The 13,388-nt window shown below is 51.5% G+C and overlaps 1 protein-coding gene across 1 annotated transcript in view; it reads left to right on the top strand.

The window, feature by feature from the left end:
• Positions 1-13,031, top strand: part of SIRPA (signal regulatory protein alpha) — a 43,253-nt gene extending 30,222 nt beyond the window's left edge. Inside the window, 3 exon segments of the mRNA XM_070801218.1 lie at positions 1,595-1,619; positions 8,002-8,053; positions 10,513-13,031. Coding sequence (XP_070657319.1) covers positions 1,595-1,619; positions 8,002-8,053; positions 10,513-10,767 — 332 coding nt within the window. The 3' untranslated portion in view covers positions 10,768-13,031.
• The last annotated feature ends 357 nt before the right edge of the window (positions 13,032-13,388 follow it).

Genomic DNA, 13,388 nt, shown 5'->3' with positions numbered 1-13,388 from the left:
GGCAGGACTCCTCTTTGGATGGGGAAACAGGGTCTCTTGCCCACCTTGGGAGACGAGCCAGCCCTTGGATGGCGCATTCATAGTGCCTGTTCATAAAGCCCCAGCCTCCTTTGGAGCTTTATCCCTGGGCACCACGTCAGGCTCTAGCACACAGGAGCTCATTTCCATGGGCTTGGGTATCAGCCATCCAGTGTTCTGGAGAAGAAATGGGGGCTGGAGAGCTGCAGACGCTGGTGAAGGCCACCCAGCCCTGAATGGTGGGTCCGCTTGTGTGCAGAGTCCAGGTCTCAAATGTAGACTTTAGTGACAGTGATGGCTGGCCCTCAGTCAGCTCTTTTGATGTGCCAGGCACTGAAGTCACCACAGACCTAACTCCACTTTATAGACGAGGAAACTGAGGCACGGGAGAGTTATAGAACTTGGTCAGGTCTCACAGCTGGTGAGTGCTGGTGCCAGTATTCACATGGCAGTGGGTCTCCAGGGACTATGTTTGAGACCACACTGCACTTTGCCTCTATCCTAATGAGACACCCCCTCTCCCTTGTCAGTCCCCGGAGGTGTCTGCCACCCTCTACCTCATACTCGCAGTGAAATATCCTAATTTCAGCTCTAGCACTTTCCCGTTGCGTGACCTTAGGGAGTCATCTGGTGTCCTTAGTGTGGAATGGAGATGAGCAGTGTCCCATCATTGGACTCCCTGAGGTGACTCGTGTCCCAGCACTTGGCAGCCCATCAGCCTCCATTCAAATGTTAGATGCTGAGCTGCTACATCTAATGGGTACCACTCACCTAAAAACCCAATACCTGCCCAGGCACCAAGCGTTCATCTGGCAGTGAGAACTCTTGCAGTGTGGCAGCCTCCAGCCTGCTAATATGTGATGCAGAGCACACTTGCCTGTGCATGTTGCTTTTTAATTACAATTTTACAGCGAAATCAGAGTCAAATGGTGGCAAACCCCAGTGGCTTCTCTGTGGGATGCCCCACATCACAGGCTCAAAACCTCTGAGCCAGACAGACCCTTTCTTTCCTCCCATGATCCTTTTTGCAAAGGTGGTGAGATGAAAATGAATGTCCAGCCCACCCGTGTGACTTAGAGCACTGAGATCTAACCTGGGAGAGGGAGAATGACCCACCCAGGGTCACGCAGCATGTGAGTGGGTGGCAGAAGTGGAATTTGCACTTGCTCCCCCAATTAGCAGTTCTGCCAGAACCTGTTCTGCAGCAGTGAAGGGCCCTGATGGGCACCCAGTCTTGCTGTAGGGTTTCAAGTAATGTGTGTGATGGATGGAAGTGAGGCTCAGCCAGAGGGAGGGCAGCTGGCCCTCTCAGGCTGAAGGTTGCTTTGGGATCTGACCTTTGGCAATTCCCAGAAGTGGGAAAGCTGGCAGGCCCAGCTCTTTCTGCTGAAAGATAATGGACCACCCACCCCACTGGGGTGGGCATGGGGTTTCCTGTGGTTTGGAGGATATGATTGCAACAATTCCTCCCAACATCCCTGGGGGCAAGCCTCTGCACCCTCCAGAAAGTAATTATAAAAGAAAAGTGTGTTTCTAAGTTGAATAACTGGCTTCTTTTTTTTCTTTTCTCTTTCAGCCAAGGGCTCCACTTCTTCTACAAGGTAAGTAGGTCACTGGGCTGGAGTGCTTTTGCAGTTATTTGGTTGTTTGCCCCCCAAAACTGCCGAGCAGAATCTGCACCCACTGACCCTCACTCCTGTGCCAGTCAGCCTTCCTGTGTCTTTCCTTTGTAAGCTCCTCCCACCAGATCTGTCTTTAATTACTGCCTCAAATGAGGTGATTTCAGCACATAGAGGCACTGATTTCCTGACTGATGCCCACAAACAGTGAGACCCTTACCAAATCCTGTTTGGACTGTGGCAGGAACTCCTGCACATGCCATCCCCAAATCTAATTGTATACTGTGCTCTTTCCTTTGTTCATTAAGTATTTATGGAGGGCTTTGACACAGGTAGCCTGGGCAGTGCCAGGGTAGGTGGGTATGACAGGTGGGTATGCACCTGTGCCTCCTGAAAACTGTGCCTTGGTCAGAGGCTAAACTGATGACATTACATCATGGAAGGTACATTAGTTGGTTGATTTAACATTTGCCATGATTTTTGCTGAGTCCCTACTATATGCCAGTTCTGTTCTGAATGAACAAGACTCAGTCTGGACCTTCATGAAGCTCAGACGCCAGTGAGAGGAGCAGGTAGTAAGTGTGGAGGTGAAACAGTCTGTAATGTCATGTCAGGTGGTGACAAATTAAACACGGCAAGGGGATGGAGATGGGGGCAAGGGCAGGGCCTCTTCTGAAGAGGGAATATGAGCAAGGACCTGAAGCTGGGGAGCCGTGAGGGGGCACAGGCTGGGCAGGAGAGCAGGCAAGGCCAAGGCTCAAGGTGGGCTGGGAGGACGGGGGAGGCCAGCAGTTGGGGCAGAAGGAGTGAGGGAACAGGAAGGGATGAGGTCAGAAGGTGCAGCCCATGTGTCTTAGCTGCAGCCCACACAGCAGGTGGGTGACTAATCCAGACTGCAGCTTTGGGGAAGCACTCCCCCCACCAGCATTCACCCAGCAGAGTAGAGGCCGCACCCCATCACCTACCACGTTGAATGTGCCTGTGTGGAAACGTGAACGTACTCTAAGTACGATAAATACAAACTATAAACCGCTTCATGTTCGTTTAGGACAGGTTTTGCCATCAAATGGGTTTTGCAGATCTTTTGATTCTTTTAGCACTTTGTGGATTTCAGAACTGCAAAACAGAACTGAGGATGCGGAGTGGAAGCCATTGTCTAGGGGCTGTGGCTGTTAGGACTCCGGATTTGACTCCCAGTTGGATGAAGGGGCGTAAGAGGGAGCTGATCTGACTTTGTTTTCAAGGTGCCACTCTGACCTCATGTGAGGACCAAGCTGTAGGAGGGAGGGTGGGTGGAGGCAGAGGGGCCAGTGAGGAGGCTGCTGCAGTGGTCCAGGCAGATGGCTGTGGCCTGGATGGGTTTAGAAATGGTCAGATTCTGGAGATATTTTGGAATTAGAGCCAAGGGGACTTGCTGACAGATTGTAGGGTCAGGGACAACCCCACAGTTGGGGGAAGGGAGTGCTGTATGCTGAGTTGGGGGGTCACTGGTGGCAGGTAGGGTGGGGGGCAATTCCAGGCCTGTGGTTGCACACAGCAGGAGCACCTAACCCATCTGAGGAGTCCTGGGAAGCATCGGGCCTTCCTGCCGTACCAGGAGTCTGTGGTACCCTTGGGAGAAAGCCTTGCTTTCTGCTCTGACCTCTACAGGTGGCTTCCTGCTCTGAGCCCTGGCCAGCCTCCCAGCCTCCGGGTCCCCGAACAAACAGAGCCACCATTCCAGCAAAACCGGGCTCCTCACGCCCGCAGAGAAATGTGTTTCCTGTTGCCATGCCTTCACCCGCCATTCTTCCCACACCAAGTACACTCTTTCCCAAGAGCAAGGCTTGGCTTTCGTCCTTTGCCTGGAACCCCTCAGTGATTCCCTGTGGGCCTCCTAACAGTCCAGATGCTCTCCTGAGGCCCCCAAGCCCCTTGCAGTGCAGCCCTGCTGAGCTGGACAGTTTCACTCACTACCACTCCCAGGGCTTGAATTCCATGGCTCAGCCTCGGCCCCCACCTCCTCCCTCACGCTGCATTCTCGTTCTCCTCACCCTGTGCTCCCCACCCCTGCTCCTGAATCACCCAGGATCTGCACAACTGCAGGGCCTGGCAGTCACAGCAGGTTCTGAACAGCGCCCCTGGGTGGTCTGACATGGAAGCTAGCGTGGGTGAGCCTCCTTTTACTTGGTTACCTCCTGCTCTTCCTTCTGGGCTCAGCGAGGGCATTACCTCCTCCAGGGACAGAGTCTCCTCCTGGGAGCTGGGTACACTGGGCTATCCAGGCTGTCTCTGCACTTGTCCCTGTAGTGTGACCTACCCCTCTTCAAGGCAGGGTGGGTTACCTCCCTCACGTTCATTGCTGATTACTGCTGAACTTGGCACTGTGCCTGGAATGGAATAGGTGCTCAGTAATGGTTTGTTGAATGAATAAATGCTACCCCAAACTACTCCAGTAATCCCTGATCTCTAACCTCATGAATCCTAAAAAACTATCCCTGTCAGTGGCTTCACAGCCTCAACTATGGAAGGAGCTGTCTTTTTTGCTTCATTCTTACTGCTGTCACTATTTTTACTTGTCTTGTCTCCCCAATTATCAATACATTTCTGGAAGAAAAGGGCTGTGTCAATAATAATAATGACAACAGCAGCAGCTAACGTTTATTGAGCACTCACTGTGTTCTAGGCACAGATCTATGATTTCACCTATATTAGCTCATTGGTGATTTGATTATCACAAAAATCCTGTGATTTACTATTATCCCAATTTAATTCAACAGAGGTTTTCAAACTTGAGTGTGTAGCAGAATCCCTAGGAGGGCTTATTAAAACGCAGATTACTGGCCCGTTCCCTTGAGTTTCGATGCAGAATTTATATTTCTAACAAGTTCTCAGGTGGTGCTGACACTGCTGTTTCTAAGCCAGACTTTGAGAACCCCTGCTTTAGATGCTTATTATTGTCCCTATATGTGGTTAAGGAAACTGAGGCTCAGAGAAGTGTTGTGACCTTCCCAAGGACCCACAGCTAGCAAAGTGCAGACTATGAGTCAACCCAGGTTTCTCTGACGCTGAAGCTGAGGCTCTTCATCACTGATCCAGTGCTTCTTGCTGCCTGTTTCTTCTTCCCCAGAGAAGCCAACCGTTTTCTGCCTTTTTTTTTTTTTTTTTCAGTTTTTGAGCATGATCCTACCCAGGGAGCCGTGAGATCACTTGCTCCCTTTGATCTCTCTAAACCAAAGCGCTAGCTAGTGAGCGGTACTGGTGCTTTTCCATGCAGCTGCCAGCTTCAGCTCGGCTGGCTGGGATCAGACACTTTGCAGAGAATGTTGGCGTGGGTAATAAGCCAGCTTCCCGGGAGGGGGAGGGGCAGTGGCAAGAGTTGGGGGTGCCTCTGCTTTGAACTCAAAGGGCCCATCAGGTTGCAGGGCCAGTGGGAGGACTGGCTATTTCTAACTCCCTGGGTTAGGAACGTACAGGAGAACATTGTAATCCTCCCCAGCTCAGATGAGAGGAAAATGTGGCTCTGCTCCCTTAATTGGGCACTGGGGTTCATTTCATTGGCCATTTGTTCACTTGTCAGACATTCACTGCGTTTATTCTTAGAATAGTTAAGGCTTCCCTGATTCTTTCATTTATTCATCTGGATTGAGCACCAGGCCTTAAGCTGGGGGGATTGCAAAAAGGAATAAAAAGACACTAGCCCCGGTCGGTTGCACTTTTGATCTGATTGGAGAGATGTTCGTTCATTCATTCAACAAACATCTCTAGCGTGCTGATGATGCACCAGCTCATTACTAGGTGTCGAGGCTCCGGTGGTAAACATCATGGACCTAGTCTCTGCTCTCATGGACCTAGTCTCTGCTCTCATGGAGCTCGTGGTCCACAGGGAGGCAAGTTACCATACTAGCTGGGAGGTTAATACGTGGTGTGCTACAGGTGCGGACTAATGCACAGGCTCAAAGCAGAGGCGGGAGCGAGTGTGCCGTGGGTGGTCAGGGAAGGCCATCTAAGGAGGGGACATTTAGTTGACAGCTGAGGGGCAAGAAGGCTCTAGCCTTGGGAACATCAGGGGCAAGGGTGGACCAGGCAGAGGGAACAGCCAGTGCCAAAACCCCAAGGCAGGAGCAGCTGGACGTGTTCATGGACCAAGGAGGAGGCAGAACGGGGGAGAGGCAGGGGGAGGGCAAGCAGTGTGGAGTGAGCGAGGCCAGAGACAGGGCTACAGCACATCACGTGGGCCGGGCAGTCAGGACACAGAGATGGATTTCAGTGTGTGGTGGGAAGGAGTTGAGGGTTTTGAGCAGAAAAGTGACATGACATCACGTATGCATTTTACATGTGGAGAGTGGAGTGTGGGGGGTGGGGGGGCAGACCTAGAGCAGAGACGCCAGGGAGGAAGCTCTTCAGAAATTTGAAACCTGGATGGTGGCGATGATGGTGTCTGGTATGTATTTTGGAGGCAAATCGACAAGCCTTGTGGTGGATTAGACACGGGTTGTAAAGGAGGAGGAAGGGGAATTGGGGGGCGGTTCCCATTTCTTTAGCTGAGCACAAGGATGAGTAATAGCAATGCCATTCACTGAGACGGGAGAGACCCAAGGAGAGAGAGACATGACAAAATGGATAACTGCTTCCCGTCTATAATTATCGCTCTGAGAGAGGAGCCCAGTGTTCTGAGAATGGATTTTGGGATAGTGAAGGTTTCCCTGAGAAATGACCATTTGAAACAACTCTGGGGGAAGAGAAGGAGTGGATCAGAGGAAGAGGCAAGGTGGACTGAGTGTGCAAAGGCATTGGGGCAGACTGATCGGCATTCCTTCCAAGTCTCTTGAGCACCTATACCCACGTGGTGAGGAAGCATGGCAGACACACAGACATACAAACCCGATGGGAAAATATGCAAGGAGTTTGAAACTGTCACGGAGGGACAGCCCAGCCAGCTTAGCACTGTCAGAAGCCATCCCAAATACGTGACAATGTAGTTGTCTTGAAGGATGAACAAAGGTTAACCAAGAGGAAGAGCTGTTCAGGAGGTCCTTCAAGGCTGTTGACATGTAAAGTGCATCACATTGAGTAGCCCTTGAGAAATATTGGGTGGGTGGATAAGTGGGTGAATGAGGATGACGGAGTGAATGAGTCTGGGTTGGTGTGTCGGGGGCAGGCGGGGTGGTCAGCCAGGACCAGACTCCATGGGACTTACAAGCAGGTCGAGGTGTTGGACTTGAACCAGAGTCAGCGGGGACCCAGACAGGTGGGAAGCAGGAGGGGCATGGATGGAGCCGAGTGAGCAGTCTTCTCCAGACAGCGTCCCTGCTCCCAGAGGGCTGTTGCTGTGGCCACGTGGGGCCCGTCATGCCCCAGAACTGCTTTCTGAGCCAAGCACTCATGCCAAATCCATTAATAACCCCGCTGCCAAGCCCCATTGCTCATTTCTGACATGAGCCAGGCTAATGTCCCCAGAGTGGCTGGCTTGAGAATTTACACAACTGCCGAATCAGTGACTCTGGTTTACTCACCACCTTGACTGTGACCCTGCAGTGAGCCAAGCCACAGCCTCCAATTACAGAATCAAGTGCATGAACGGCTTCTTTGATTAATCAGAACACATGGCCCTCCTCTTTTCTTTTCTTAATGATAAGACTTAGGTGTGTAGAATATAGAACATTAGGAAACTAAAAAGAAGAAAAAATACCACCCCAAGACCACTGCTGTTAGCATTTTACTAGATTTCCTTACAGTGTTATCCACACATTTTTCATAATTGGGGTCATTCCACAGAGAATTTTATGCTTATCATTTTAATGTAATCATTTGTAATAAAAAAAAGAAAGCCTCCTCATAAACCTCTTAAGTCTTTATCTACAAAATCTATCCTGATTTCCTTAACCAGTCCCAATTGGTGGAGCTGTGAGATGTAAACCTCCCTCTCCCATCTCGTTCTGTGGTAAATGCCTTAGTGCATAAAGCTTTTTCTATATTTTGAATACCAATACCCCCAAATGTGCAGTTATGAGTCAAAAGATGAGGACACCTTCCAAGCTCTTGACTTTGACAAGCTGTTTCCAGAGAGCATTATGCTGGTCAGCCCCTCCACCAGCAGTTCGTGAACCTGCCAGTCTCACCGCAGCTTCCCCAGCACCGAGTACTACAGTTTTTAAAGATCCTTGATAATAAAGTAGGTTAAACAAACAAACAAAAAAAGTAGTGCATTGTTGAAAAGTCCTTTGGTCCAAACATGTGATCAGCAGTTGTGTTTCTGTTGGGAACGGCTCATCCATGTCCTCCACCCGTATAGGAAGTGGAACCTAAATGTTATTCTTATCCGTGTGCATGAGCACTAGAGATAGTGAGGGTATTTTTATCTGTGCGTCTCTTTCCTTTTTAGGCTGCACGAGCCCGAGAAGAACACCAGAGAAACAACTCAGGTACAGTCCTTGGTGAGATGCCCTTCCTGGGAGATCGGTGGTGTGATTTCCTTGCATCAACAGGAGTTGCAGATCCTGTTCTAAATTAAGACTTCTTCACCAGGGTGGGTGGGTGCCGGGGGTGGAGGATCCTTACATTCATTCCTGAGTCCTCCCCTCCCCTTCCCCTCCCCCTCCCCGCATCCTTCCACCCATCTCACACACACCACCACCACCACACACACACCCCCACCCCCCACCCCGGCCCCAGCCTGGAGAGTCTCTCCCAGCCTCTCTCAGTGCCAATCACTGTGCAGCTTGGAAGGGCACCATCCACCATGTGTTCTGTGTAAATGGTGCTGCTGGAGTTGGCTTTAGTGCTCTTCACGCCATCCGGCCTCCGTGCCTGTGCCTGGCCAGCCCCTCTACCCAGAGCACCCTTGCAGCCCTGTGTCTCTCACGTGCGGGAACACAGCACTGCACTGCCTTTGCTGATGGGAAGGCCCCATGTCATTGATCACCTCGTGCAACGGCACATGCCCCTGGAGCTGGCAGTTCCACCCCAGCATTATTGAGGAGGCTTTGCAGTCACCATGGTTGGTGGCCTGTTTCTGAGAACTCTGGCCCTGTCTGCACTGGCTGATGCTATCAGACCTTGGGAGGCAGAGGGTTCCTCAGCGTCTTGTAAGGAGACAGGCCCAGCCCTGAACCTGGAATGAGAAAAGCCAGCTGTCCTTGACATTTCCCTGGCAGTTGTCATCGCTGTAGCTGTAATTTGTTGAAGAGAGCCAGGCTGGCAAAATGCACAGTGTTTGTAGGCCAGAACTCTCCCGACTCGATGCCAACCTCCCCTCCCCCACCAGCTCAGGCAATGATTAGAAATACAAGACAATTTCCAATCATGGGTCAGGAAGGCTTTTTCCCCAGTCATTTTGCTTTCTGGCACTTTAAAAGTCAAAGTTCTTTCTGGAATTTTCCAGGGAAAGAATGATGGTGGAAAGAGCTGGTCACTGAATCCTGTACAGAATTTACAGTCAGTCGGGACTTACTGAGGACCTACTATGTGCCAAGCCCTGGGCAGTGAGCAGGGCTCTTGTGAGCTCGCAGCCCTGTAGCTAGGACTCCCAGCCCTTAATGCTGGCATGGGTTTCCCAGAGAGAAGTGAGCAAGCATGCAGGGTTGAGGACAGGGGCCATGTGGTCGGACCACAGCTTTAGAGGCCAGCAGACCTCGACTCTTTTCTAGCTGTATGACTTTGACCCCATTATTTCACCTCCCTGGCTATAAGGTTCTTCACCATAAAGTGGGATAAATATGTCTTACCAAGCAGGGTTGTGATAGCACCTAAATCAGGTGATCCACGTGAGAGCCGTCAGGGTCTGAGGTTATTGTTGTGTGTCAGCTGGGATCATGGGTGTTGGTCATTCCCCTCCACTTCCACAGTTAAGTTGCTAGGCACAAAGAAGCGAAGTATCTTTCATGATGGGTAATTTCAAGATGGCAGTTGTGAGTGATAAGACAGGCACATAGGAGCAGCTCAGGTTTGCCAGGTGGTGGATTGCTGACATGTGCCGCACATCCACGCACCCGGCACGAGCCAGGCTCTGTCCTGAGACCAGCTCATCGGATCCTCCCAGTGACCATGGCAACAGATACTATTATTAGACCTACTTTAAAGATGGGGAAGCCAAGGCCCAGAGAGGCTAAGTGAACTGCCCAGTCCCTCCTCCAGAGAGAACAGAACCCGGATTCACACTCCGACTTCTGCCTACAAAACCTTTGCCTCCTGTTAACTGCTGCCCTCATTCTCACAAACTCCCATCCTCTCTTCCCCAGTCCCCAGCCTCAGCTAGAGTGGGGCTGGAAGAGTTGCCATCCATTTATTCATCTACCACTCATTCATTTATTCATTTAACATTGATTGTTTTTTTCTGTGCCAGCCTTGATTTTTGCATCATAACAAATGCCTAGTGAATACTTGTTTAATAAATGAGTAAATAAATGAATGTCCCCAGCCACTGGGGATCAGCATCTATGCATACCCTTGGACAGGCACAGGCGGTCCTAGCTAAGGGGTGGGTGCTGTGATGGAGAAGCACAGAGGGAAGTGCAGAGTCATGGTCCTGGACCCAGCTGAGCGGAAGGTCTTAGGATGAAATTGACAGGGTGCGTTGGGCTTCATCACAAGGAGAAAGGGGGCTGGACTTTCTCAGCAGAGGAAAGCGCATCAGGAAAGGCAAGCAAGAACTGCAGGAGGGGTGACATTGAGGCAGGGCTATGAAGTGACCACACTGACATTTAGGAAGAGCCTTCAGGCTATATGAGGAGGCTGATTGGAAGGGCAAGGCTGGAGACAGGTGACCTCAGCTGGAGAAGAGGGGACATGAATTAAGGCTGAGCTAGTGGAGGCCAAGAGGAGACAGAGCATCCAGACTTGATCCCAGTGGTGACTGGCAGGGGCTCCAGAATGACCTTCTCTCTATCTCATTTAGATCCAAGACAACAATGACATCACATATGCAGACCTGAACCTTCCCAAGGGGAAGAAATCAACCCCCAAGGCCAATGAACCGAACAACCACACGGAGTATGCCAGCATTCAGGCCCGCCCGCCACCTGTATCTGAGGACACCCTCACCTACGCTGACCTGGACATGGTCCACCTCAACCGGACCCCCAAGCAACCGGCCCCCAAGCCTGAGCCATCCTACTCAGAGTATGCCAGTGTCCAGGTCCAGAGGAAGTGAACAGGGCCGTGGTCATCTCTAGGGTCTGTCCCCATGAGCCTTCCTGTCCCACACGGAGCAGCCGTGGTGAGGACAACCAGCCCAGTTCCTGGGGGGCTAGGGTGGCAGAGGCCCTGGGACCCAGGAGTGAGGGTAGCTCTTGTCTCCTCAACCCAGTTGGCTCACCAGCATTTCCAGGGTAGCCACGACCCTCCAACATGGCCACACATGGAGGCTGGTGTTGCCAAACCAGGAGGGGAGCTGGCCTGGAACTGGCCAGAGCCACTGTGGGTGCGAGAACTCTCACGCCTCTGTCCATCAACTGTGGGTCTTGGTCATGGTCTTAGAGACCTCTGATTGCCTCCTTGACGCTCCGTGGCTTGATCTTCCAGAGTGAGGAGGGAGAAAACATACCTCCTCCTCCCCCCAGAACTACCAGCTGGGGCTTTGGGGAAAGCTATCCCCTTTAGATTGAACTGCCTGTCCATGGGGAAGCTGGACCCGCCTCCTGAGACCTGGTGCAGTGGCTGCCAGCAGTTCTGGCCTTCCCCGCCCTGGAGTGACCGGCCACAAGCCCTGGGGAGGAGAGGACCCTCTGAGGAACTCCTCCACCACCAAGGACTGAGGGACAGAAACACCCTTTCTCCTCGCAGCCCTCGAGACCTAGAGGACCCGTCATCTTGACTATGACGCTCCATGTGGCCCCACCTCTCCTTTCCAGACCTGAGTTCGCTTCCTTCAGCAAGCACTAACTCACAACATCTCGCTGTGGACGCCTGTAAATTATTGAGAAATGTGAAATGTGCAATCTTGAAACTGAGGTGTTAGAAAATTTGATCTGTGGTGTTTTGTTCTGTTTTTTTTTTTTTTTTTCTTAAAACAACAGCAGCGTTATCTTGGCTCTTTGTCATGTGTTGATGTGCGTGGTTGGTCTTGCACAGTCTGGGGCTGAACGGTCAGTTGTCCAGGAGAGAATCACTCATGGCAGAAACTGAGTTCCTCCCGGTCCCAGAGCCCTGAGGGTGGGGCAGACGGTTCCAGGTTGGCTGCTCCATGGAGACACTTAGCCTTCCCTCCACGTGGCTGGTTCTTCTGCTTCCTGAGCCCCCAGTGTGGTAAGTCTGAACCTGCCCCTATTTCTCCAGGCTGCCTCCTTCTCCACAAGGTCTGGTTGAGACCTCATGCCTCAGTATGCTTACCTGTAAAGAGAGGGGAGGAAAGACGCTGTCCCTCCCCTCCATCTCTCACAAGCACTTTAGGGCCATGCAGGGTAGGAAGCTGTGCCTGGCTGTACCCCCCGCCCCATCCCCTGTCATTCCAGCTCTCTGAAGACAGAATCTTTCATTTATGTTCCCAAACCCTATTTGGATCAAACTGGAATAAATCAAAGACAGCCAGGAGGCCTGGACATCTGTGAAGCCAGGAATGACCCACCATCTGTCCCTCTGTCTCAAGAGGTTGGGCAGAGGCTCTGACCCCATTACCCTCAGAACCCTGGCCCTTCCAATTCAGTGTGGCAGCCTAGCTGGGCCCAGGGCAAGCAGGTGTCATAAGCCCTGTTTATTCAGTTTTCCCATGTAACTGATCCACTCTCAGAGCTGAGATGCTAATCTTCACTGCCCCCTGGGTCCAGCCATTGGATGCCCAAGGGAGTCCTGGCACAGGCTGTCAGAGCCAGAAGCTGAGCCATCCTGCCCATCAGCAGGTCCTCCAGGTGGAACCCTGGGAGGCCAGCACAGACCTGCCTCTCTGGGGAACAGTGATTTGTATTACATGATGGTATCCAGGAACTGGCTGAGCCAACAGGCCATGTGAGCAGCTTTGGCCCCATGAGCCGAGTTGTGGCATCTGGGAGCTCAGTGTCCCAGCCACCTGGCTCGAGCTATTTCCAAATTCCATAAGGTTGGCTTGTAAACCCTGGTCTCCCTCTCTTTTACCCAGAGAGAGCACACGTGTGTGAGCACACACAAGCACATACAGAATTTTAAAAGAATGTTTTCTTGGTGCCACTTTAATTTTATTTTGAATTTTGGAAGAGGAGTAAGGAATGAGGCCAAGGAAGTCATGTAGTTTAGACTTAGCCTGGCAGCCTGGAGATTCCCATACCTTGTGTATCGAACCCCAGGAAAAGGAAACGGTCCAAACAACAGTACGGAAGGAGCATGGTTTTGGGAGTTTATTTTCAGACTGTGGGGAAGGAAACAGGCCCCATTTTGTATATAGTTGCAACTTAAACTTTTTGGCTTGCAAAATATTTTTGTAATAAAGATTTCTGGGTAACAACAGCCCCTTTGGATGTTGAGTATCCTTGTCTCTGTGAGTTTGTCCTGTCCACATGAGCTTGGGAGAAGATCGCCTGGGCCCCCGGGCTTGGAAGCAGCCTCAGCGTTTGGGCCTCTCTCTGGGCTTTCCAGGTGGCTCAGCGGTAAAGAATCCGCCTGCCAATGCAGGAGACACAGGTTCTACCCCTGGGGTGGGAAGATCCCCTGGAGAAGGAAATGGCAACCCACTCCAGTATTCTTGCCTGGAGAATTCCATGGACAGAGGAGTCTTGCAGGCTACAGTCCATGGGGTCGCAGAGTCAGATATGACTGAGCAAGCACACATGCACACTTGGGTTTTATAGACACAAAGACTTTGTT

The sequence above is a fragment of the Bos indicus genome, chromosome 13, assembly GCF_029378745.1.
Source record: "Bos indicus isolate NIAB-ARS_2022 breed Sahiwal x Tharparkar chromosome 13, NIAB-ARS_B.indTharparkar_mat_pri_1.0, whole genome shotgun sequence".
NCBI lineage: Eukaryota > Metazoa > Chordata > Mammalia > Artiodactyla > Bovidae > Bos > Bos indicus.
Note: the sequence above shows the minus strand (reverse complement) of the source record. Positions and strands in the feature narration are given on the sequence as shown.